Below are 25,735 nucleotides of genomic sequence, written 5' to 3' on the forward strand. Positions count from 1 at the left end.
GAGACTCTGTCTCAAAAAAAAAAAAAAAAAGTATGGGTAAGTCAGTGTACCCCTGTTGCCACCGGTTTCCTCCACATTTATAACTTAGGTACCTAAGGTGATAGGAGTTTAATCCAACAACTTGAATTAGCAGGTGAGAATTCTACCACTGAACCACCAGTGCCCAACAACTTCAATAGGATTTTAAGTGCTTTTATGTTCTTAAAGTAATCTTATACTTTTATAGAATAACTGTCCAAAGTAATTCTATAATAAATCTACGAAGCAAGAAATCCTATTTTATTAATTGAATAAATAAGAATTTTTATTTTGGTTTCTGCTTAGAAAGGCATATTAGGGGGGAAAATCCCCAATGATTCTAAGCACATTCTCTTCTAAGAAGAGGTCAGAAGTACTGTATGAAGAAAAGCAAAACCTAACCATTTTCAAGTTTACAATTCAGTGGTATTTAGTACATTCACAATGCTGTGCAAACACTACCTCCTTCTAGCTCCCATACAGTTTCATCACCCGAAAAGAAAACGGATACTCATTAAGCAGTCTATCTGCATTACTTCTTCCTGCCAGCTCCTGGCAACCACAGTTTGCTTTCTGTCTCTATGTATTTACCTATTGTAGATATTTCATGTAAGAGGAAACATGCAATAAATGTCCTTTTGTGTTTGGCTTCTTACACTTGGCATAATATTTTCAAAGTTCATTTACATTATAGCATATATCAGTACTTCATTCCTTTTTTTTTTCCCTTTTTTTCCCCCAAGACAGGGGCTTGCTCTGTCACCCAGGCTGGAGTGCAGTGGCGCAGGCTTGACCTCTTGAGCTTAAGCGATCCTCTCACCTCAGCCCCCTAAGTAGCTAGGACTTACAGGCATGTGCCCACTATACCTGGCTAATTTTTGTATTTTTTGTAGAGACAGAGTTTTGCCATGTTGCCCAGGCTGGTCTTGAACTTATGGGCTCAGGGAATCTGGCTTCCTCCACCTTCCAGAGTGTTGGGATGGCAGGCCTGAGCCACTGCAACTTGCCTAGTACGTCATTCCTTTTTATGGTTGAATAATATTCCGTTATAGAGAGAGATTGCATTTTGTTAATCCAGGGCCATTTTGCTTTTGTTCTTCAAAGTCAAAGCTCTTTACTATATTAAACTACTTTTGACTCTTTCACTTCTTTTTTGTTTTGTTTTGTTTTAGAAAAAGGGTCTCACTCTGTCTCCAGTCAGAAGTGCAGTGGCATAATCCTAGCTCACTGCAGCCTTGATCTCCTGGGCTGAAATGATCCTTCCACCTGGGCCTCCTTAGTAGCTAGGACCACAGGCATGAGCTACCATACTCAGCTAATTATTTTTGTAGAGACAGGGCCTTGCTATGTTGTGTTGCTCAGGCTGGTCTCAAACTCATGGACTCAAGTGATCCTCCTGCCTCAGCCTCCCAAAGTGCTGGAATTATAGTTGTGTGCCACCATGTCCAGCCTTACTTTTTTCTTCTTCTTTCTTTCTTCCCTACCTTCCTTTTTCTTTAAAAAAATTAATACCATTTTCAAAGTAGTTTTAGGTTCATAGCAAAATTGTGTTGAGATAGGGGTGTATACCACTACCCCCATACACACATAGCCTCCCTCACTGTCAACATCCTCCGCAGAGTGGTACATTTGATACAGTTAATGAACCTACAGCGGTCGCAGTGGCTTATGCCTTTAATCCCAGCACTTTGAGAGGCTGAGGTGGGCAGATCACTTGAGTCCAGGAGTTCGAGGCTAGCCTGGTCAACATGGCAAAACCCTGTCTCTAGTAAAAGTGCAAAAAGTAGCTGGGTGTGGTGGCACACACCTATAATCCCAAACTACTCAGGAGGCTGAGGCAGGAGAATTGCTTGAACCCAGGAAGCAGAGGTTCCAGTGAGCTGAGATTGCACCATTGCACTCCAGCCTGGGTGACAAAGTGAGACTCTGTCTCAAAAAAAAAAAAAAAAAAAGAACCTACATTGACACAGCACTACACCCAAAGTCGATAGTATATGTGAGGGTTCACTCTTGGTGTATATTCTATGGGTTTGGACAGATGCATAATGACATGTACCCAACATTACTGTATCATACAGAGTAGTTTCACTGCCCCAAAGATCCTCTGAGCTCTGTTTATTCATCACCCTTCTGCAACCCCTGACAACCACTGATGGTTTTACTGTTTCCATGGTTATGCCTTTTCTAGAATGTCATATAGTTGTAATCATACAGTATATAGCATTTGATTGGCTCTTTTCATGCAAATATGCATTTAAGATTCCACCATGTCTTTTTATGGCTTGATAGCTCATTTATTTTTAGCAGTGAATAATATTCCATTGTCTGGATATACAACAGTTTATTCATTCACCTACTAAAGGACATCTTGGCTGCTTCTAAGTTTTGGAAATGATGAATAAAGCTGCTATAAACATCCATGTGTAGGTTTTTGTGTAGATAGAAGTTTTCAGCTCATTTAGGTAAATACCAAGTAGTATAACTGCTTGATTGGATGGTAAGAATATGTTTAGCTGCCGGGCGCGGTGGCTCAAGCCTGTAATCCCAGCACTTTGGGAGGCTGAGGCAGGTGGATCACGAGGTCAAGAGATCGAGACCATCCTGGTCAATAAGGTGAAACCTCGTCTCTACTAAAAATACAAAGATTAGCTGGGCATGATGGTGCATGCCTGTAGTCCCAGCTACTCGGGAGGCTGAGGCCGGAGAATTGCTTGAACCCAGGAGGCGGAGGTTGCGGTGAGCCAAGATCGTGCCATTGCACTCCAGCCTGGGCAACAACAGCAAAACTCCGTCTCAAAAAAAAAAAAAAAAAAAAAAGAATATGTTTAGCTTAGGACAATGGCAGTATCATAGGCAATGAGGTTTATCTGAGGCATGATTATTGCTAATTGAAAACTTTTCCCAGTACCCCTCTGTGATGACTTGCAATGTAGTAAGCACTAGCAAGTTTTTTGTTTTTTTTTTTTTTTTAAAGGGAGTCTCATTCTGTTGCCCAGGCTGGAGTGCAGTGGCACCATCTTAGCTCACTACATCCTTCACCTCCCAGGTTCAAGCAATTCTCGTGCCTCAGCCTCCCAAGTAACTGGTATTACAGGAGTCTGCCACCATGCCCAGCAATTTTTTTTTTTTTCTTTTTTTTTTTTTGAGATGGAGTCTTACTCTGTCACCCAGGCTGGAGTGCAGTGATGCAATCTTGGCTCACTGCAACCTCTGCCTCCCAGGTTCAAGTGATTCTCCAGCCTCAGCTTCCTGAGTAGCTGGGACTATAGGCATATACCACCGAATCCAGCTAATTTTTCTGTATTTTTAGTGGAGATGGGGTTTCACCATGTTGGCCAGGCTGGTCTTGAACTCCTGAACTCCTGACCTCAGGTGATCCGCCTGCCTCAGCCTCCCAAAGTGCTGGGATTACAGCCGTGATTGGCCTAATTTTGTGTGTGTGTGTGTGTGTGTGTATTTTTTTTTTAATAGTACAGACAGGGTTTCACCATGTTGGACAGGCTGGTCTTGAACTCTTGGCCTCAAGTGGTCCTTCTACCTTGGCCTCCCAAAATGCTTGGGATTACATGTGTGAGCCATTGCGCCTGGCCAGCATTGGCAATTTTTGACATCTCTGTGGAGACTGAATGAATTATTTTTTTGTAGAAACAAGGTTCTCTCTGTGTTGCCCAGGCTGGTGTTGAACTTCTGGGCTCTAGCAATCCTTCTAGCTTGGCCTCCCAAAGTGTTGAGATTACAGCCATGAACACTGTGCCTGGCATCATTTTTTTTTTTTTTTTTAAACATAGCATTACATTGTATTGGGTGTTATAAGTAATCTAGAGATTACTTAAAGTATATGGGAGAATGTGAGTAGTTTATCAAAGTTCTATTTACTGAGTGCCTGAGGTGAGGTATTATTTTGTGGATTTGTCTTTAAAATCAACTTGAAGTATTTTATATTTTTTAAAATTATGAGGTAGGGTTACATTTCATTTAAATTGCTATGCTTTTAACTAGGTAGACTTACTCTGCAGCATTATGATTTTAATCCAGTGGTTAATGAATATGACTATGTGTTTTTTAATCCTTGATCAAACATTAAATCCTTATTAGAAATCAGTGAAATTTGGCTGGGTACAGTTGCTCATGCCTGTAATCTCACACTTTGGGAGGCCGAGGCTGGTGGCCCACCTAAAGTCAGGAGTTCAAGAGCAGCCTGGCCAACATGGTGAAACCCCATCTCTACTAAAAACAAAAAAATTAGCCAGACATAGTGGTGTGTACCTGTAATCCTAGCTACTCAGGAGGCTGAGGCAGGAGAATCACTTAAACCAGGGAGGTGGAGGTTGCAGTGAGCCGAGATCATGCTACTGCATTGCAGCCTGGGTGACAGAGTGAGACTCCATCTCAATAAAAAGAAAGAACGAAATCAATGAAACTGGAGGAGGAAGCCAAAGGAAAACTAGAGCGTGAGGCAAGGGAATTCTTAATATCAGTTTCCAGGAAGCTGCCTCAGGTTATTTTTTGAAAGTATTAATAACGGATTCTGTGTTAAAAGCAATCATTGTCACTACTCTCAGAGGAGAGGTGGCCAGTGATGGAAATGTGTATGGATTCTGTTTCTCATCCTCAGGTCTGAGCTCTTTCTACTCGGAGCTGATGAAAGGACTGGGCGCCGGGGCGCGACTGTGGGAGCTCCTGGAGAGAGAGCCCAAGCTGCCTTTTAACGGTGGGTCTGAAAACCTTTCTTTGCTAGGATTAAACAGATGTGGCTTTGAACAATGAGATGAGCTCTTCCCTGCCTGTGAGGGAATGAGGGATGAGCCGCAATAAGGATGTGGCTCCTGCTGCATGGCGGGCCGGGTGGGGGTGGTCAGGTTTTCTAAGAGAGCTGGTGGGACAGCTGCTGGGGCACTGTTGTGGGCCAGGATGCCCCTGGATGCATGGGCTGATCACATAGTGTGCTGCCCACTGTTCCCCTCCCTGCACCTGGGCAGGATGGAAGCCACTGTGGCCCAGGGCTGTGACTAGGAAGGGTTCCAGCTAGTCTACCAAATTGATCTTCCCTAGTGATTCTGACATCTCTGTGGTGGGAAGAAGGGAGGAGGAATCGGACATATGGAAGTTTTTAAGTATCTAAGTTTCTTGGCATTTTTGGGTGGGGTAGGGGAGGCTGGTACTCATTGGCTGGAGCCATCACCTTCCTTATCAATGACTTCCCTGGAGCTGTAGGGCCTAGACCAACTAGCCAGGACTCAGGAGAAGTGGCTATGAGTAGTAACCACTCCCAACTGCTTATTGACTCCAAGGACATTGTTGGGTAGCCCCAGGTCCCTAAGTGAAAGCCCAATATTCTCCAGATGTGTTAGGCCTGGGAAATAGGCCCAACTGAGAGAGGCTGAGTGGTGTCTCCCAAATCAGAGAAGATGAATGCCAGGGCAGAACAAACCTCTGACCCCACCCAGCTCTGTGGCTGGTTTGCAGTGCTTCCTATTCATCATAACTCTTTCAAAATATTTATTCCTGTTAGGCAAGATAAACTGGAGCTACACACAGGCAGTGCCATAGGGAGAAGGCTATTGGCTTTGAAACCAGACTGCTCCAAGGGTGGATCTTAACTCCACTACTTGTTAGCTTAAGCAGGTTGTTGTCTGTGGTCTTCAGTTTCCTCATCAGCAAAATTGGAATCATAATTTCTACCTCTCAGGGTTGTAAGGATCAAATAAGACTGTCTATGTATAGTACTTTGGACATAGTAGGTGCGGAGTTGGCACACAGTAAGCGTCTAGCCTTGGTCTGCTTCTGACTTACCCTTTAAGAGCTCATATGCCAGGGTTAGCTGTGGTGGAGTCACCGTCCATAGCCAGATAAGTAGGAGAACCGAGTTCAGCTGTGAGTTTACTTTTTTGCTTTGAGTAATTAATATTCCATTTTATGTTTCAGAGGGGGTCATCTTAAATGAAAAAAGCTTCCAGGGTGCTTTGGAGTTTAAGAACGTGCATTTTACCTATCCAGCTCGCCCAGATGTGCCCATATTTCAGGATTTCAGCCTTTCCATTCCGTCAGGATCTGTCACGGCACTGGTTGGCCCAAGTGGTTCTGGCAAATCAACAGTGCTTTCGCTCCTGCTGAGGTTGTATGACCCTGTTTCTGGTAAGTGGTTCACCACACTGTAGCACCAGGGGACTCTCCGAAGCTCTGCTCCCACTTTGTGTCCCTGGGAGATGCTCAAACCATGCAAATACCTTCTTCTGTGAGAGTTCTAAGTGCCAGTGGAAAGAAATCCCTCAAACAGAAGGTGTCATTTGCAGGGGCATGACAGCTCATACAGAGGCCTTTAGAGCATTTTGTATATGATGTGTCCTATCTCTTCAACCGCAGAGTGACTTCCCCAATTCTACCTCCTCATCTCCCATGTGGGTATCTCTTCTGGACATGCCCTCCACTGGGAGCAGGTGGATGAGGCTGTGCTCAGTGGCCAGGAGAAGGTGCCTGAGTGCTGCTGGACATCCCTACACGCCAGGAGCACCCTGGAGAACCACCGTTTGCCAGCGGGCATGCTGGGCGCAGGTGTGATGGGGAGCTCCTGGAGAACCTCTGCCTCTGCCTGTGACCCGCTGAGTGGTTATTGTGCACACAGTTAACTTGGCAATCAGTGATTCACTTCTATGTGACTGTTCCATTGAAACTATTTTGAGCTAGTAGGGATTTTCTTAATGGATGATTTTTCTCATTCTAGTTTTTGTTTTATTTTTAGATTATAACATCTTTAAGAGCAAAGAACACATGATTTTACTTCTTTATATCTTCCCTGGAGTAGACAACAGTGTCAGCAAGCAAACGACTCTTAGTAAAAATCAAATCATGAATTTAAAAAGAATATTTTGACCAGATATGGAGCCCCACACATGTAATTCAAACACTTTGGGAGGCTGAGGTGGGAGGATCACTTGAGGCCACAAGTTGGAGACCAGTTTGGGTAACATAGTGAGACCCTGTCTCTATTTATTTAAAAAAAATTAAAAATGTTTAAAATGAAAAGAATGTTTTGTGTCTTTGTGCTTATGCTTTTTGGTTAAAACAATGTGAGAGCTGGTTACATGTCAGATAAATGGACTTGCAAATCCTGACCCACAGAATCACCACCTATGTTAAAATGGGGCTTACTACACTGTTTGCCTCTGGAATCACTTTCTTGATTCATCATTGACTTGCTATACAATTCGGAGTTTAAAAACATCCTAGTTAGCTGGGCACAGTAGCTTATGCTTGTAATCCAGCTCTTAGGGAGGCAGAGGTGGGAGGATAGCTTGAGCCCAGGCGTTTGAGACCTGCCTGGGCAATATAGTGAGACCTCATTCTCCACAAAAAGACAAAAAACAATCCTAGTTAGGTTGCTGTAAGTCAAGTAAAAATACTGAGTCTCTAGTTTCTTCATCACAATGAATAAGTCCAGGACAAAGCACACTGCAGTTAAATGTCTGCCATGTGTAGTCTACAGAGAGCTTTGTGCTTTTTAGTCAAAGACCTCAAGTTTTTGCCAGTTTATGAAAGTTTCTAGCTGGCTTTTATAATTCCACAACACTAACCGAGAAGAAAGGGCATTTCTTATGCTGTCACTGTTATCATCATCTCCAAGTATTGTTGATCACCCTCAGTGTGTAGAATTCTGTTAGTGAAAGTCTAGAGATAGCATCTGATTATTTAAAAGCTCTGCCATAGTATCTACCAGATTCTTAATTGCAGACAACAGATTCCTCACCATCTAAGCTTCTACAGAAAGGGATGTTTAAAGGAGTAATAAAAGAACTCAAAAATCACTGGCAGGGATGATAAAATAGATTCTAGATTGTACTTCCAGGACAATTCCCAGAATTCTATCCTAGAACCAGGCCTTCAAGGAAGCTGCTGACACTGGCATTGTCAGCTGGAAATTTAGGCAGTTGCCGTCATGAATGCCAGCTTCAGAACTGTGCCACCTCTGCCAATATTCGTGCCAGCAAGTGGATACCTCATGGCTTGCTCCTCCCTTCTGAATCAAAGCTTTGCACAAGGGCATCTTATCGGTGGAATCCTAAGTCACTCTATGGAGTTTTGGGGAAACTCCCTACAACCTCTGGGGTGCAGGAAGGCAAGCTGGACAGATGGACTAGGTGAGATAGTCATTCAGCCACTATTGGGAGATGGTAACTTGGACAATCCGGAAACTCCCTTTTAGCTCTGAAATTTCATGAAAGATGTTTGGTTTTAGAGTCCATTTGGAGATTTTCAGTACATTTTTTATCTTTGAGAAATAGAGTCTGGAATTTTCCCACTGGATCCTTTCTGTGTTGGTCATCAGCCTCATCACACTCAGTGACTGTTTCTTTTCCTCTCCACAAGGAACTATCAGTCTTGATGGCCATGACATCCGTCAGCTAAACCCAGTGTGGCTGAGATCCAAGATTGGGACAGTGAGTCAGGTAAGAAGAGAGGCTTCCATTTCTATTTCACTTTCTTTTAAAATTACTTTTGTCGCCGGGCACAGTGGCTCATACCTGTAATCCCAGCACTTTGGGAGGCAGAGGAGGGTGGATCACCTGAGGTCAGGAGTTCGAGACTAGCCTGGCCAACATGGTAAAACACCATCTCTACTAGAAATACAAAAATTAGCCAGGTGTGGTGGTTGACCTGTAATCCCAGCTACTCGGGAGGCTGAGGTGGGAGAATTGCTTGAACCTGGGAGGTGGAGGCTGCAGGCTGCAGTGAGCCTAGATTGTACCATTGTACTCCAGCTTAGGCAATAGAGCAAGATCCCACCTCAGTCAATCAATCAGTCAATCAATAAATAAAATTACTTTTGTCATTTCCATTTTTTTGTCTCGAACTTCTCAAGTGAGAAGGAATGGAAGTCTTCTGGATGTATTAAGTTCATCTCACATGGCAGGTTGTTAAGGTTTGCAAGTAGTGCTGTTTCCTGAAAACCCTATACAACTGAGCAAGGTGAAGCCTTGACTTTTTATTGAAAGCTGGAGACTGCCGTTACTAAATAGTCTAGAGGATGGGGAGGAAATGATAAAAGTTTTTATTGACTCTTCTTTAGCTTTTACTGATTCTTCCCCACTTCCGATTTTCATCACCAGCCATAGTCTACTATTCTGCTTAATGGGTTTCAGGGACGAGTAAGCAAAGACTATGGCAAGAGCCAGAGTCCCCCTTGCAAAGAAGTTGCAGATTTCAAAGCGGAGTGTTAATGTAATGTGGTCACTTTGATAAGGCCATTTTCAGAAGACCTTTTGGGGCAGGGAAATGTTGCTGCAACTGTTCTAATTTTTATTACCAGGCTGTGTACACAGCATACAAACCTAAGCCTCCCCCCATTTCTGAACCGCTCTTTCTAGTTAGCTCACCTTCTCCCCACTCCACTTGGGTAAGGGCAGGTGGACAGTGATGGGTGCTCAGGAGTGTAGGGACATCAGTGGTGTATTTTATTAGGGATGGAGAAAACAGCCTGGAAGTTTGCTTGCTTTTTAGGACTACTCCATAGGGTTCTGTCAAGAATTTTTTATTCCTACCTGGTTTGCATGTATTTCCAAAAGTAATGGATAGAGATGGATTCCCCTCTTTTTCCTGAGTGGAAGCCAGGCAGCTGAGAAAGTGCAATTGGATTTGGGGTCTCCCAGTGCCTCCTGATTCCTAAGATAGGGGACTGACATTTATGAAGTTCCTACCATGTGCCAGGTGCCTTGCGGGCACCTGCCGTGAGGTCTCATTGCCTGCAGCATGGTGAGAACTACAGGCGATAAAATCAATCCTGTGTATGACAAAACATAAATTAAAAAAAAAACTGCTAGGTGAATTTATGGAGAATGAGGAAGAAACCAAGAAACTAGTCTATATTCTTGGGTAGCAGCTTAACAGTTTCTTGGATGTAACTGAATTTACTAGACACGTTGGAAGTCTGTTTTGAAATTTGTGATATGTTTTATTTCCAATTTGTAGGAACCCATTTTGTTTTCTGGCTCTATTGCTGAGAACATTGCTTATGGCGCTGACAACCCTTCTTCTGTGACTGATGAGCAAGTCCAGAGAGTGGCTGAAGTGGCCAATGCAGTGGCCTTCATCCGGAACTTCCCCCAAGGGTTCAACACTGTGGTTGGAGAAAAGGGTGTTCTCCTTTCAGGTGCATTTTTTTTTACTGCTTTTAGCAAAAACTCTATATTCAAAGAACTTTTTACACATTTCCATGTTGCAGTATTGTTTTCTAATTAGGCTTTCATCTTTAGAGTTTTTGAAATTAGCCTTACTACTTGCTGAAACCTCTTATATGTAGAAAACCACCCAGTATTTTTTTTTCTCTTTCTACCTCAAATGTGTTCCAAAAATTCTGAGTAGTACTCACTCGCAGCAAGCTTTTTCTCATCTGAAAAAAAAAAAAAAAAAAGTGTGCTTTGCAAACTGAGACCCTCAAAAATTAAAGAAAATAAGGTAAGTGGCAGGATGATTTGCCCAGGGAGTCAGGGAATGTGCATCAGGAACAAAGCTGAAATTGAAAGAGTTCTTCACTCCCTACATACTAGCCCAGGGGTTGGCAAACTTTTCTGTAAACAGCCAGAGAGTAAATACTGTTTGAGTTTTATGGGTCACATATGATCACTGTCACATATTTTTCTTTGTGTGTCTCTTTAAAACAACTCTAAAAATGTAAAACACATTCTTAGCTTGAGGGCCATGTAAAAACAAGTCATGGTTCAGGTCTGGCCTGTAAGCCATAATTTGCTGAATGGACTCACAGCTGTGAGGCAAAGTAAGCGGTTTCCTCTGATGTCAGACCACACCTATCATTCTGGATCACATTATGGGTACTGTATTTTCACGAGGGAGAGAAGACTTCTTTTCTATTTCTTTAAAGTGCAGAAATGGAACCAATGAGTAGAATTAAAGAGAAATAAATTTTGAGCTTTTTTTTTTCAATACCAATACTGAAATGTTTCCTTGCAAGGTAACAAGCTCCCAGCTGGACATGGTGGCTCACGCCTGTAATCCCAGCACTCTGGGAGGCCAAGGCAGTTGGCTTGCTTGAGCTCAGTAGTTTGAGACTAGCCTGGGCAATATGGCAAGACCCCCCCCCCCACCAAAAGTACAAAAAAATAGCTAGGTGTGGTGGTATGTGCCTATGGTTCCAGCTATTTGGGAGGCTGAGGTAGGAGGACTGCTTGAGCCCAGCAGGGCAGAGGTTGCAGTGAGCTGAGATTGCACCACTGCACTCTAGCCTTAGTGACAGAGTGAGTGAGGCCCTGTTTAAAAAAAAAAAATCTGAAACAGCTTATGTTGAACATTAAAAAAAAAAAAATCCTTGCCTCTGCTTGAACAGTGAGTGGGTACCTCTTTGTCAGAGTGAAGGCTGGCAGATTGGACTAAAACAACAGTCTTTTCCAATGCTAAACTTTTCATTTGAAGTTAAACCACAGAAAATATAAGAGTTTTAAGCTTATTGTATAATATATACATATATATGCAGCAGATGAAAAGGTGTCTTTGATAGATTTGAGATGTTCCAGGAGTAGAATTCCTGACTGCTGTGTAAAAGTGAACTGCTACTCCATCTCTGAAACATATCTGAGAAATGGGGCAGAAAACCAGTTTAAACTTCTTGTGATGAAATTTTTGAAAATTGAAGTGTGAGGTTTGTCCCGAGAGCACGTCACCTCCCTTGAAACAGATTCTGCATATCCTTCCCTCTAGTAGGATTCTCCAGCTCTGTTTCTTAGCAAAGTAACCAGAGGTTCCAGTCTGCTCTTGCTTTCTGGAAGACAGAACTCCTAGCAATAGATTCCCAGCGTACTCATTGGCACCACAAGTGCCTCAGAGGGGACTATGCTATCAGCTGGCTGCTCCAAAGACCTACCTCAGGGCATTCAGACATCCCCACCAGTCAGAGGCTCAGAAGGAGAGGGTTTTCCTCACTGCCCTTGTGTGCACTGGTTTCCTGTTTGAGAGCAGCATTTAGCAGCACCACACACCTCAACTGTAGAGGATGAACCTCTCTTACATGAAATAAAATGATGTCCAGCAACTACTGTTGATAAGTATGTTCAGCCAGTAAAATCAACCAAAAAGGAATATTTTTTATCCCCCAAAATGGAATTGGGTTTTATAAACAACGTAAGTTGGGAGGAGTGAGCATTCTGAGACTTTTCAAGTGTGACTTAGGAGTAGCGTCCTGGAGGAAAGGAGGGAGGGTGGGGTAAGACAAAGATGAGGAGGGAATCAACACAGATTTCCTGCTGACTCCACTCCATCCCGCCTTACCTCCAGTCTGTTTCTTCACTTTTAGTAGAATTTGAGCTTTAAAAGATGGGGAGGATTAGAGTGGCTTACTGTAACTTTCAGTGTCATACACACGTTACTATTCGTTCCTCTAAGAGGAGAGGAAAAAAGAACACCATAAAGAATAAGTGCTAGGTTAGCCAGGCATGGTGGCACATGTTGTAGTCCCAGGTACTGGGGAGGCTTAGGTGGGAGAATCACTTGAGCCCAGGAGTGAGAGCTTGCAGTGAGCCATGATTGCACTGCACTACTGCACTCCATCCTGGAAGACAGAGAGCAAGACTGTCTCAAAAAAAAAAAAAAAAAAAAAAGGAAAAAAATTGCTCTAATGTGGCAAAATTAGAATTCTCAGCCTCAGCACCATTGATGTCTTTTGCTTCCCAGACATTTCAAGGGTTCTTTGGAAACCTCCAAATATCTTGAGTCTCTGGTTTCCTTGCTACACTGGATATTCTGTTAGGGAGGAAGTATGTGTAGTGATGAACAGCATAGCTCTTTATATGCTTTTAAGTGCATACCCCTTGCACTGTGTAGGTTCAGATCTCAGTTCCACTACTTACCAATTATAAGATCTTGGACATGTTACTTTATATTTCAGTTTATCATCTATAAAATGGGAATAATTATAGGGTCTATCTCATAGGATTTTTAAAAAAGATTAGCCAAGTACAGTGGCTCACACCTGTAATCTCAGGCCGTTGGGATACCAAGGCAGGAGGATCTCTTGACTCCAGGAGTTTGACGCCAGCCTGGGCAACACAGCAAGACCGTCTCTACAAAAAGTTTTAAAAATTAGCCAGGTGTGGTGGTGTGTGCCTGTGGTCCCAGCTACTCAGGAGGCTGAGGTGGGAGGATCACTTGAGCCCAGGAGGCTGAAGCTGCAATGAGCTGTGTTCATGCCACTGCACTCCATTTGGGCGAGAGAGCAAGACCCTTGTTTGAAATTATTTAAAATAAAAACATTAAATGAGATAATACATGCAATGCAAATAGAAGATGCCTGGTATTGGATGGGCACTGTGGCTCCTGCCTATAATCCCAGCACTTTAGGAGGCTGAGGTAGGTGGATTGCTTGAGCCCAGGAGCTTGAAAGCAGCCTGGGAAACATAGCAAAAACCCACCTCTACCAAAAATTAGCCAGATGTGGTGGTGCACACCTATAGTCCCAGCTACTTGGGAGGCTGAGGTCAAAGGATCACTTGAGCCCAGGAGATTGAGGCTGCAATGAGCCATGATCGTGCCACTGCACTCCAGCATGGGTGACAGAGCGAGACCCTATCTCAAAAATAAAAAGAAAGAGGCCAAGCATGGTGGCTCATGCCTGTAATCCCAGCATTTTGGGAGGCTGAGGCAGGTGGATCACAAGGCCAGGAGTTCGAGACCAACCTGACCAATATGGAGAAACCCTGTCTCTGCTAAAAAAGAAAAATACAAAATTAGCCAGGTATGGTGTCGGGTGCCTGTAATCCAGCTACTCAGGAGGCTGAGGCAGGAGAATCACTTGAACCCAGGAGACAGATGTTGCAGTGAGCTGAGATCGTGCCACTGCACTCTACCCTGGGCGACAGAGTGAGACTCTATCTCCAAACAAACAAACAAACAAAAAATAGAAAGAAAGAAAATCAAATACCTGGTATATAGGAAGTCCTCAATAAATGTTAGCTATAATAATTATTAATTTTGGGATTGATAGACAATATATTTTAAAATCGGTTTCTGGTCTATCTCAGCTATGACTGACTGGAAGAAGTTTGCCTTCAAATTGCCATGTGACTTGTCATAAAAGCCTATTACTAAGAATTTTTGTTAAGGCTCTCTTTTTTTAAATATTGTCTTTGTCAGGTGGGCAGAAACAGCGGATTGCAATTGCCCGTGCTCTGCTTAAGGTAAGTCTGAAGCTACTTGGCTGTTTTTTAAATTAGGGATTATTTTTATTAGGAACTTTGTAATTTGTAATTTACTATTTGTCTTCTTCCGTTTCTTCTTGTTTTTTTCTTGAATGGGGAGGGTGACAGTTCTGGTGAAAGGTAAGTTAGTGCATATTGTCCAAATTTAACAAGTATTTCTTAGGTATCATGAGCCCAGTACTGTGGTAAGGATGTTTGAGGTAGAAGAATTTAACACATGGCCCCTCCATCAAGAAGCATACAGTCTAGCCAGTGAAACAGTGATTATTAATGCAAAATACAAAACACACAGCACAGTATGCATATTTGTACAATCTGTAATCAGCTGCTAAAGTGAATAGTACAGACTTGAAGTACTTAGACAAGACTCCTAAAAGAAGAGGGAAGAGCCATGTTAGCCGAAAGGCAGGTGTTCTATTTTTAAGGAAGTGATAGTCTTCCCTTTGTTACACAACTATTCTCCTCAGGTGTATAGGTGATTTTTACTGAAGCATAATTTACATACATAAAATTCACTGAAGTGTACTTTCCAGTGACGTTTAGTAAATTTGCAGAGTTGGTTGCACACAAAGTCCAGTTTTAGAACATTTCTATCACCCTAAAAAGATCTCTCGTGCCCACTTGGAGTCTTTCCTTGTTTCCAGCCCCAGGATGCCATGAATCTACTTTGTCTGTTTAGATTTGCTTTTCTGGACATTTCAGATAAGTGGAGTCCAACAATATATGGTTTTTGGCATCTAGCTTCTTTCACTTAGTATGGGTGGAGCATTTTTGAGATTTCTCCAATTTGTAGCTTGTATCAGTACTTTATTCCCTTCTACTGTTGAGTAGTATGGATGGATCCCGATTTGTTGATCTGTTCACCAGTTGATGAATGCTTGGGTCATTTCCAGTTTGGGGCTATTGTGAATAATATATGAATGAATAGTAGCTACTTTTTTGTGAGGATGTATGTTTTCATTTGCAAAGCTAGAATTTAATGTTTTACCTACATCATATTAGTCTTTTTTTTTTTTTTTTTTTTTTTTTGTCTTATGTGTTTTAATTTAATTTTGAGACAGAATCTCACTCTATCTCCCAGGCTGGAGTGCAGTGGTACAATCTCGGCTCACTGCAACCTCCGCTTCCCAGGTTGCAAGAGATTCTTGTGCCTCAGCCTCCCAAGTAGCTGGAATCACAGATGCATGCCACCATGCCCAGATGATTTTTATATTTGTAGTAGAGGTGGGGGTTTCACCATGTTGGCCAAGCTGGTCTCCAACTCCTGACCTCAAGTGATCCACCTGGCCTTGGCTTCCCAAAGTTATTTATTATTTCTAAATTAACTATAAACAGGACCTTGTAAGTTATGAACTATTTCTTTTTAATATTATTAATTTTTAAATTTATGACAGGGTCTCATTCTGTCACCCAGGCTGGAGTGCAGCAGTGTGATCATGGCTCACTGTAGCCTTGACCTCCTGGGCTTCAGTGATTTTCCTGCCTCAGCCTCTTGGGTAGCTAGGACTATAGGGGCATACCATACCAAACCCAGCTAATTAAAAAAAAAATTTTTTTTGGTAGAGATGGGGTCTTGCTATTTTGCCCAGGCTAGTCTTGAACTCCTGGGCTCAAGCAGTCTTCACCCCTCAGCATACCAGACTAGACTGCTGGGATTACAGGTGTGAGGCACCACACCCAGCCTTATTCATTATATGTATGTATGTATATATTTATTTTCTGAGACGGAGTCTTGCTCTGTTGCCCACATTGGAGCACAGTGGTATAATCTCAGCTCACTGCAACCACTACTTCCCAGTTCAAGCTATTCTCCTGCCTTAGCATTTGAGTAGCTGGGATTACAGACATGCGCCACTAGAGATGGGGTTTTGCCATGTTGGTTAGGCTGGTCTTGAACTCCTGACCTCAGGTGATTCACCTGCCTTGGCCTCCCAAAGTGCTGGGATTACAGGTGTGAGCCACCATCTGCCCACTTTACTCATTTTAGATTCCCACCTCCCTAACCAGCAGGATAAAATTGCTCTGTCGTTTAAAAGAATCTCTAATCTTTCATTTATGTACTAGTGATTACTCTGTTGATCATTTAAAACAGTCTCTTAATTCTTTCATTTATGTACTTATACCAGACACTTAGTAATTTATGGGTTTTTTTGTAACAACTTTGAGATATAATTCACATACTACATAATTTGTCCGGTTAAAGAATACAATTCATTGATTTTTAGTGTATTCAGTGTTGTGCATCCATCACCATAATTTTAGAACATTTTCATCACTCCCACCAGGGACCCTCTAATCTTTAGCAGCCATGCAGCTCCCCTTCCTTATTTCCTACATTTAACCCCACCCCAGGTATCCACTAATCTTTCTGCATTTCTATATTTCATATAAGTGAATTCATACAGTGTGTGATCATTTGTGTCTGGTTTCTTTCACTTAGCATAAGTTTCCAAGGTTCATCCACATTGTAGCATGTGTCAGAATTTTACTCCTTTTTATTGCTCAGAGTTTGTGTTTTTCCAATAAAATTATTTTATCTTTTTTTTTCCTTCTTCAGAATCCCAAAATTCTTCTCCTAGATGAAGCAACCAGGTGAGGATATCTTAATAATTTATGTGATTATATATAGTAAACCAAATTCTTTCTTCACCGAAACGTTTTAATTCTGTACCTCAAAGTGGATACAACTGAAAATGCTTCCCCCACCTTTACTTTAAAGTGATGGAGCCTGAATAAATAATGAGAGTTGAAAAGCACTGGGCAGACTGAGTCATAATCGAGGGTTCTAGGTCCACTTCAGACATGGTTGCCATCAATCCTAATCATTCTGTAAGCTGCAACTGTGCAGAATGCCTTTCTCCTTATATCACAGTATAGTTTTATGGAGTTCAAGGAGTCCCAAACAGCTGAAATTTTGATCTTAGTAAAAATTCATAGCTTAGGAAGGGCCGCTGTGTATCAGGAAGCACATGAGCCTGGAGTATGGCTGGCACTGATGTCTTTGCTTTCTTATGTGTGTGCTCCTGTGTCAGTGCGCTGGATGCTGAAAATGAGTACCTTGTTCAAGAAGCTCTAGATCGACTGATGGATGGAAGAACAGTGTTAATTATTGCCCATCGTCTCTCCACCATTAAGAATGCTAATATGGTTGCTGTTCTTGACCAAGGAAAAATTACTGAATATGGAAAACATGAAGAACTGCTTTCAAAACCAAATGGGATATACAGAAAATTAATGAACAAACAAAGTTTTATATCAGCATAAAGAAGCAATTACTGGTAAACAATATGAAAGACTTTAATACAAAATAGTGATGCAGGGAAAAAAAACCCGAGAGACTATATGAAATATGTAAACAGTGTATCAAGTTATTTGAGAAATACCTATTTTTTCCAAAGTATGTAAAATATTATTTTGAAATGTACCTGTTCTCAACATCTTTTTATTCAGAGTTTTAATAATTGCAACTTTTTAAATGTCTATAGCACTGAAGTTATTTTCAGGTTTTGTATTTTCCTTTATCGTGAAATATTTTAATGAATATAGCATGGCACCTCATTTTCTTTTCCCTGCTGTTAAAGATTGAAGTTATTGTCAAATGACAACTTTTAAAAGGGAATTACAAATAAAAAGCCTGATCATTTTAGGCCAGTTTACTAATCACTGTGTAATTCTTCTGGTATTCCACGTGCTTTAAGTCTAATTTTACTAGGTAAAGTAATGGAAAATGAAAATTTAACGCTTTATTTTATTCTGATAATCTCATGAAGCAAACCTGGTTAACTAGTTAAAGTCAGCTGGAAAGAAGGGAACATTTATGTTGCTCATCTCCTGTGTCTTCAAAGGTGTGAGAGTTGAGGAATATGTGTTCCTATAGGAACTATATTTGAGTATGTGCATTTTTCCACATTTTGGCACATGAAAGCCTGACATGTTTTTAAAAGGGCAGAAGCTGCATCTTTTAAACAGAAAAACCTGTTTTTTTAACTCACTTGTTTGTATGAGTACTTTTGGGAATCAAGGCATTAACTGTTAATAAGCCCTTTTATTTATGGTTATAATTTTATTTAGTCTCAAAATTCCTAAAGCAATGCTGACAACCATTGAATTTGCTATATTTTGTATCAGTGCTGTTAATTTGCTGTTGCCTTTAGAAAAAGTGCTTTTTCTCCACTGATGGGGCTAGACTCCAAGAAGTAATTATGTCAATGTAAATAAAACGTAAGTATTTCCATGAACTAATAAGCATTTATTAGTTCCCTGATTAGACTGGAAGACGAAACCACTATTTCATGAAAAACATGGAATATTATATTTCATTCTTCATAATTTATTAATGAATAAAATTGATATGAATGAATGAATGTAGTGTTCCTTGAATTAGTAAACAGTATACCTGTGACAATCATTTTAACAAGTTCTACTTATGTTCTTTATGAAGTGTGATTTTTTAGAAAGCAAACAAAACATAATTACAAGGTTGAATCTGAGAAAAATAATCCTTGTACCATAGAAGTATTTACAAAATTACATTTCATTGTTATGTTTTATTTTCTGATACATGATGTTCAATTATATCTTTAGGTAATATTTTATATCATAGATTAAAATTTATAGTGAACTTTGTGTCTGTCACTTTTTTTTATGACCTAGGAACCAAAGCAGCAGTCTGTCACTTCTTATAAAGCTTCTTACTAGAATTTGGCTGTGGAGATTCAGGAATAAAGAAAAGACTAACATTAAACAAACAGAAACACATGTTGTTATGAAAAGTCCCATTGATTCCTCCTGATCAAAGTTTGTTAATGTCATCACTTGTTTCCTACTTAAAAACATTCTGTTTAGTTGTTTCAGTGCAGTAAGTAAGTATCTCCTACTCCCACCAGGGACAAGGAACTGTGCTGTGGAGTTGATGATAGATGAGTAAGGCACAGTTTCTGCCCTCAAAGGACTCTAGTTTTGAAGGAGCTGTAAGGCAGGGAAAAATTAATAACAAGAATGCAGCTAAACATCATATAGAGGTGTATGTTCTGGTTATCGCTGTTTTGTTTCCAGAGTGTGTGCATGTTACATTTGATACTTCTACAAGCCTGTAATTTAGACAAATATTTATCTTCCCCATTTCACAGAGGAGGAAATAAGCACAGGCAAGTTGTGAATTAATTCAGCATTAATGACATACACAATTTCAGGCAGGAAGTGGTGAAACAAGATATTAGCGAGATAGGCAGGGGCCAGCTCAAAGCTATGCTGAAAATCTTACCTTTTGTCCTATGTGCATGGAGAGCTTTTGAAGGGAAATGTATCTTCATGAAAACAATTTAGAAAATAAGCAAAAAAGAAAATTTAAATGACCTGAAATCCTACATGTGAAGATAAAATTTCACATTGTTGAGCTCAGCATTTTGTTATACACCCTCTCAGGCTTGTCTCTACATGCAGGGTCTCCGCTGACCCTAGGCCTGACAGGTTCCCAAAGAATAATCACAGTAAGTGAAACCACTGTAAGTGAAACTCTTGTAAGTGCACTCTTATAAAAGTACGGCTCCATTTTGGGAATCCATCCTTTTTTTTTTTTTTTTTTTGAGATGGAGTCTCATGTCACCCAGGCTGGAGGCACAATCCTGACCACTGCAACCTCTGCCTCCCGGGTTCAAGTGATTCTCTTGCCTCAGCTTCCCGAGTAGCTGGGACTATACATGTGCACCACCAATGCCTGGCTACTTTTTGAATTTTTAGTTGAGAAGGTTTCACCATGTTGGCCAGGCTGGTCTCGAACTCCTGAGCTCGAGTAATCCCTTCACCTCAGCCTCCCAAAGTGCTGGGATTACAGGAGTAAGCCACTGCACCTGACCTGGTTTTTGTTTATTTTTGATAAGCTTTGGCAGTTTTATAAAATAAGATGAATTCTTGGCCAGGGTCATGGCTCATGCCTATAATCCCAGCTACTCAGGAGGCTGAGGCACCAGAATCACTTGAACCTGGGAAGCAGAGGTTGCAGTGAGCCAACATCGCACCACTGCACTCCAGTTGTGTGACAGGGCAAGACTCCATCTCAAAAAAAAAAGTAAGTAAGTGAAAACCAGTATAAATGTCACAAAACATATATAGATGAAAGAATTATGTGAAAACCACATTGTAAATGTTCCTTTGGAGTGTATTCTGAGGCATCATTGGGGTTTTCCTGGTAATCTCTGTCCACTGAATTCATTCAATAAACATTTACTGAGCATCTTCGATTGTGCTAGTTCCTGTGCTAGGTGCAGTCTCTGCCTCCCTCACAAAGCTAGTGCAAGGGTCGGCAAACAGCTGTTTTTGTATAGCCTGCAGGCTAGATAGTTGTTACAGTTTTAAATTGTTGGAAAAATCCAGAGAATATCTCATGACACATTAAAAATACAAGAAATTCAAATTTCAGTGTCCATAAGCAGCCTACTTGTTCCTGCAGGAATTGTCTATGGCTGCTTTCACCTTACAGCCACAAGGGGGAGGAGTTGTGACAGAGACTACATGGCCAAAACTTCACTGATGCCAAAGACAGTGAAAAAATTCTGCACTACTTGAAGGACTTCTAAACTACACTGAGATTTAGAGCCATCTCAAAAAGTTTCATTGACAGATAAGGATTAGATGAGTTCCCTGAAAATGACTGGGTGTGGGTAATTTCCATGAGTTCTTCAAGGCTCCTGTGCCTCTCCATTCTAACACATTAATTACCATGCTGTGGGAATTGGAGCCCAATCATTCCATCACATCTGCAGGCAATCATTCTGGCTGCTTTCCTATTGTTGATTGCAGTTGTTAGTCCCACATAAATCAAAGTTTGATCTTAACTGCAAAGGTGATACTTTGGGAAGGATGTACAGAGGGAGGCACATCTCCAAGTGGAACCACAAGTTGGCTGCGCACCTCACACACAACGGGAACAATTCCTACAGGAACAAGTAGGCTGTTTATGGACACTGAAATTTGAATTTCTTGTATTTTTAATGTGTCATGAGATATTCTCTGGATTTTTCCAACAAATTAAAACTAAAAACTATCTGTAGCCTGCAGGCTATACAAAAACAGCCATTTGCTGACCCTTGCACTAGCTTTGTGAGGGAGACAGAGCCTACACCTAGCACAGGACCTAGCACAATCAAAGATGCTCAGTAAATGTTCATTAAATGAATTTAGTGGACAGTCTACATTGGGGAGGTATTCTTTTATTTATGTTAATAAAATTTAAATGTGCTTATATTTCATGTAGGGGGAAAGAAATATATTTTCTTCCCATCTTAGTTTCATGGCTAAGGCCCCTATAACAAAAAGAAGATTCACAAGAGAAAAGCATACAAATTTATTTAAAAGTTTAAGGTGACATAGAAGTCTTTGAAAGAAATGAAGACCCAAGGAAACCGGGAAACTTGTGCATTTTTATGCCTAGGTTTGATGAGTGCACAACTTACGGAAAGGTGAGTAGACAAAGGTCTGATCTAATGGTAATAACTGGGAGAACCTGGTAAAGCCTGTTTGTTCAGACTCTTCTCTATGGCCCTGTGTTTTCGGAGATAAGGATGTTTCTTTCCTCCAGGTATGGGGAAGGCATCTCTCAATGAGGGTCTTATGACCTGCTTCAGGGGAGAAGGGTGGAAGAAGGTCAGAGAGTGATCTTTCTGCTTCTACTGTGTTCTCAAGTGCCCAGGTGCCACATTTTGGGGTAGCAGTCCTGAACCCTGTCACTGCACATACTATTTTTTATTCTATATATTTAAGATGTACATGATGTTGATATGTATATGCACAGTAAACTAATTACAGTCAAGCAAATTATTCTATCCATCACCTTCTATGGTTACTAAAATTTGGGGGAGTTTTTTGAGGAAAGTCTCAAATCTCCTTTTAGCAAATTTTCAGCATATAATACAATGTTGTTAACTATAATCCGTATGCTGTACATTGGATCTCTAGATTTATGCATCTTACATAATTGCAAATTTGACCTAATTCTCTGCACATACTATTTTTAACCAAACTGCTTTTCAGAAATTTGCATGATGGATATTTTCCTACATTTTTAGGTGTTCATTATTCACATCCATATGTATTCTTTTAAATACTGCTTTCCAGAATGCTTTTTGTTCTTTTTTTCTTTTTAAGACTCAGAACCTCTGCATTTTTTTTTTCAGTTTTCCATATGTAGATGCACTATAAATCTATAGTTGGCCATTTATGTTACTTTCTACTTCCTTCACTATTGTAAACAATATTGTCTTTGTTATTTGATTATTTTTAAGATAAATTTCTAAGGTGAAATTGCCAGGTAATTATAAGGCTTTTTGATAGAAACTGTCCTCTTAAAAGATCATACTCATTTACAATCCACCAGATGGATATGTAAGCAGTGCTTGTTTCTCCACAGACTTTTCAGCATGAACTGTTACCATTTTTAAGAACATCTCTGGGAGGGTCGGGGAAGGAAGATCATCAGGAAAAATAGTTAATGCATGTGGGGCTTAATAACTCGGTGATGGGTTGATAGGTGCCACAAACCACCATGGCACATGTTTTATTTATTTTTGTGACAGTCTTACTCTGTTGCTCAAGCTGGAGTGCAGGGGCACAATCTCAGCTCACTGCAACCTCCTCCTCCCGAGTTCAAGAGATTCTCCTGCCTCAGCCTCTTGAGTAGCTGGGACTACATGTAGGTGTGCACCACCTGTAGATGTGTACCACCATGTCTGGCTAATGTTTGTATTTTTAGTAGAGACAGGGTTTTGCCATGTTGGCCAGGCTGGTCTCAAACTGCTGACCTCAGGTGATCCGCCTGCCTCAGCCTCCCAAAGTGCTGGGATTACAGGTGTGAGCCACTGTTCCCAGCCCCTAACAGTCCTTTATTAAATTCATTTAACTAGCTAGCTTGAGGGTGCCATCTGCTTTCTCTGGGATCTTATTTGACAGTGCGTACAAGGCCATTCATGGTCTCTCCTTATTTCTCCAATTTCCTCTACTTTTAGTCTTTGAGGTTGATTTGTTTGCCTAAAGTCCCTGGCTCTAATTCCAGCTACTCTAGAGGCTGAGGCTTGAGGATCACTCAAGGCTAGGAGTTTGAGACCAGCCTGGGAAATACAGCAGGACTTCATTTTTTTATTGTATTTTTTTAGAATTTAAAATTAAGTTTCTTCGGGAGACAGGGTCTCGCTATGTTGTCTAGGGGCTGGTCTTGAACTACTGGCCTCAAGCCATCCTCCTGCATTTCAGTCTTGCCAGGTGCTGGGATTACAGGCATGAGCCACCGTGCCTGGCTGTGAGACCCCATTTCTAAAAATAAAAATAAAAAAATAGGCAGGTGTGGTGGTACATGCCCATGGTCCCAACTCAGAGGCTGAGACAGAGGATCACTGAAGCCCAGAAGGTTGGAGCTGTGGTGAGATTTGATCTGCACTCCAGCCTGGGCAACAGAGTGAGACCCAATCTCTAGAAAAATAATAGAGTAAAATAAAAATAAATAAACTCCCTTAGAATGCACCAAGACTTTGCTGCTTCAGGACCTTTGCCCAACGATCCTCTGCCTGAAACATTCTTCCTCCTATTGTCTTATGTTTCATGTCTCAGGTTAAATGTCCATTTCTCCCAGAGGCCTTCACAGACCTCCATCCAAAATTAGGTAACTCCAGTGATTCTCTCTCATACATCTTGCTCTTTTCTTTCATAGTACACATTTCAGCTTGTAGCTGTATACTTATATGTGTTCATTTGTTCAGTGTCTGTCTTTCTCATTGGTCTGCAATCTCCATGAGTGTAGGACCCATTGAGCTTTGTTTAGTTATAAGCCTTAGCAGTTATTACACAGCCTGGCACATAGTGGGCACTCACTAAAACCATAACAAATGGATGAGTTCTAGTGCTGTCACCTCACTATCCTTTAACAGTCATACATTTGGACTCCAGGGAAGTTCTCACTCAAAGATGTTGGCAAGTCATTCTAGCTCCTGCAAACAATAACTTTTATAATAGGATGGTGGGGAAACCACTAACCAGTCCAACAAAGCACAAGAATAAAACTGATCCCACCAATCCTCTCAGATACAACTATTAATATTCTCTATTGCCTATTTCACACTCCTCCTTGTAAGAATGAAACAGGAGGAAATGCACTGGGCTCTCAGAGCTGCAAGACTCAACAAGCTGCCAAGTTGGGTTAGACACCCAGGTGGGAGAAGGGGTAAAGCAGCTTGTCTATGTAACCTTGGCCAGATGACTGCTCAGATGCCACTGGCGTGCATAGATAGATGAGTGGCTTCCCAGAGGAATGCCAACAGCTGACACCCACACTGTGGTCTCCCACATGTGGATACATCAGTGTTTACTTAACCATTCCCTTATTTCAACACATGTTGAATGAAAGTTCACTATGTGTCTATTACTGTGTGCCACAAAGGTAACAAAGTCACTGCCCCTGCTGTCAAGACATTTAAAAGGAGGTGCTTGAGACACAGTTATGAAAACAAACTATTATGGAGGATAAAAACAGTCTACACACAGGAGCAGAGAGAGCAAAGGATAAAGGGTACCTAATCCTGTGGAAGTTTCACTGAGAAGGCAGCACGGAACTAACTTGATGCATAAGGTAGGCTCTTGATGCATAAGGTCCAGAAAGATCCGGACCAACAAGGCAGGGAGTGCACTGCAGGTGAAAGAAGCATGTACATGGGCATTGGAGCGGGATTTGGATTAAGTTCCTGGAAACTGGAGCGCAAGTGGGAAGTGGTGGAAGTACAACACGGACAGAAAAACCAACCTGAGTTATATCACATAGGACCTTGTAAAGGAGCTTAGCAAATAACCTACTGGCAACGGTCGGCCACGGAAGCATTTACAGGCCCAAGTGCAGCATTAGGTTTGCCTTAATGCATTGTGTTGGCAGTGAGAAGATAAGAGTGGAGTAAGACCAGACAGAGGTAAGGAACCCTCTCGCCATCTCCCCACTTCCTCCCACTGGCAGAAAAGAGGCTACGCAGTGGTTGAGGAAAAGATAAGTACCAGAACCAGGGCAGAGGGAGCGCCAACGTGTGCTCTAGTACAGATACGCAGGTGCTACAACGTATACCAGGATCTTGGAGTGGAGGTAAGTGTGAGGGATGACTGCAGATAGGGCTTGGACAACTGGCCAGTTTTACCAAGCTGGAACAGAGATGGTGGTAGAAGGGTCCAAAAGGAAAAAATGAATGCGCTTTTCATAAGGGGATTGTGAGGAGTCCGCAGGACATGCAGGTGAAAGTGTCCTCTAGGGAGCTGACTGATAAGGGTCTGGGGGTTTTGAGTTGAATCCAGGTTAGAGACACGGATTTGTGGCGTCATTAGCGTGGATGAGACTGCGCAGAGTTGAATGGGAAAATGGCAAACCAAAGAACAAATGTAACAGTGCGATACCAGTGTCGGCTTTACGGTTCTTCTCCCTCCTCAGCTTGGACTGCGGAACATCTTTCATTTCACAAGAGGCTCACGAACTAACAGTGTGCAAACGAGGCTGCGTT

At 41.6% G+C, this 25,735-nt stretch overlaps 1 protein-coding gene, 1 long non-coding RNA gene and 1 other non-coding gene across 5 annotated transcripts in view; 2 read left to right on the forward strand and 1 right to left on the reverse strand.

Moving 5' to 3' along the window:
* The window catches only part of ABCB10 (ATP binding cassette subfamily B member 10), a 39,811-nt gene extending 20,970 nt beyond the window's left edge, over nt 1–18,841 (forward strand). The window contains exons 7-14 of one of the 3 annotated variants that reach the window (XM_032242376.1): nt 4,634–4,729; nt 5,944–6,153; nt 8,383–8,462; nt 9,982–10,162; nt 14,152–14,195; nt 14,317–14,336; nt 16,774–16,808; nt 17,249–18,841. In XM_032242376.1, the coding sequence (XP_032098267.1) occupies nt 4,634–4,729; nt 5,944–6,153; nt 8,383–8,462; nt 9,982–10,162; nt 14,152–14,195; nt 14,317–14,336; nt 16,774–16,795 (653 nt within the window). In that variant the 3' untranslated portion in view covers nt 16,796–16,808; nt 17,249–18,841. The remainder of the gene's footprint in view (nt 1–4,633; nt 4,730–5,943; nt 6,154–8,382; nt 8,463–9,981; nt 10,163–14,151; nt 14,196–14,316; nt 14,337–16,773; nt 16,809–17,248) is intronic. The other 2 variants (XM_032242374.1, XM_032242375.1) reach the window with 2 other exon arrangements.
* On the reverse strand, nt 1,970–24,329 carry LOC116526107. Its single transcript, XR_004257971.1, has 3 exons — nt 24,320–24,329; nt 13,427–13,432; nt 1,970–2,129 (listed from the first exon to the last, which is right to left on the reverse strand). It is a non-coding gene; the product is annotated as an uncharacterized LOC116526107 (long non-coding RNA).
* Nucleotides 2,846–2,992, forward strand: LOC116526195. The gene has a single exon (XR_004258014.1). It is a non-coding gene; the product is annotated as a U4 spliceosomal RNA (small nuclear RNA).
* Nucleotides 24,330–25,735: the final 1,406 nt, after the last annotated feature.

Source organism: Sapajus apella, unplaced genomic scaffold, assembly GCF_009761245.1.
Source record: "Sapajus apella isolate SASKATOON/1434 unplaced genomic scaffold, GSC_monkey_1.0 scaffold49, whole genome shotgun sequence".
Classification (NCBI taxonomy): domain Eukaryota; kingdom Metazoa; phylum Chordata; class Mammalia; order Primates; family Cebidae; genus Sapajus; species Sapajus apella.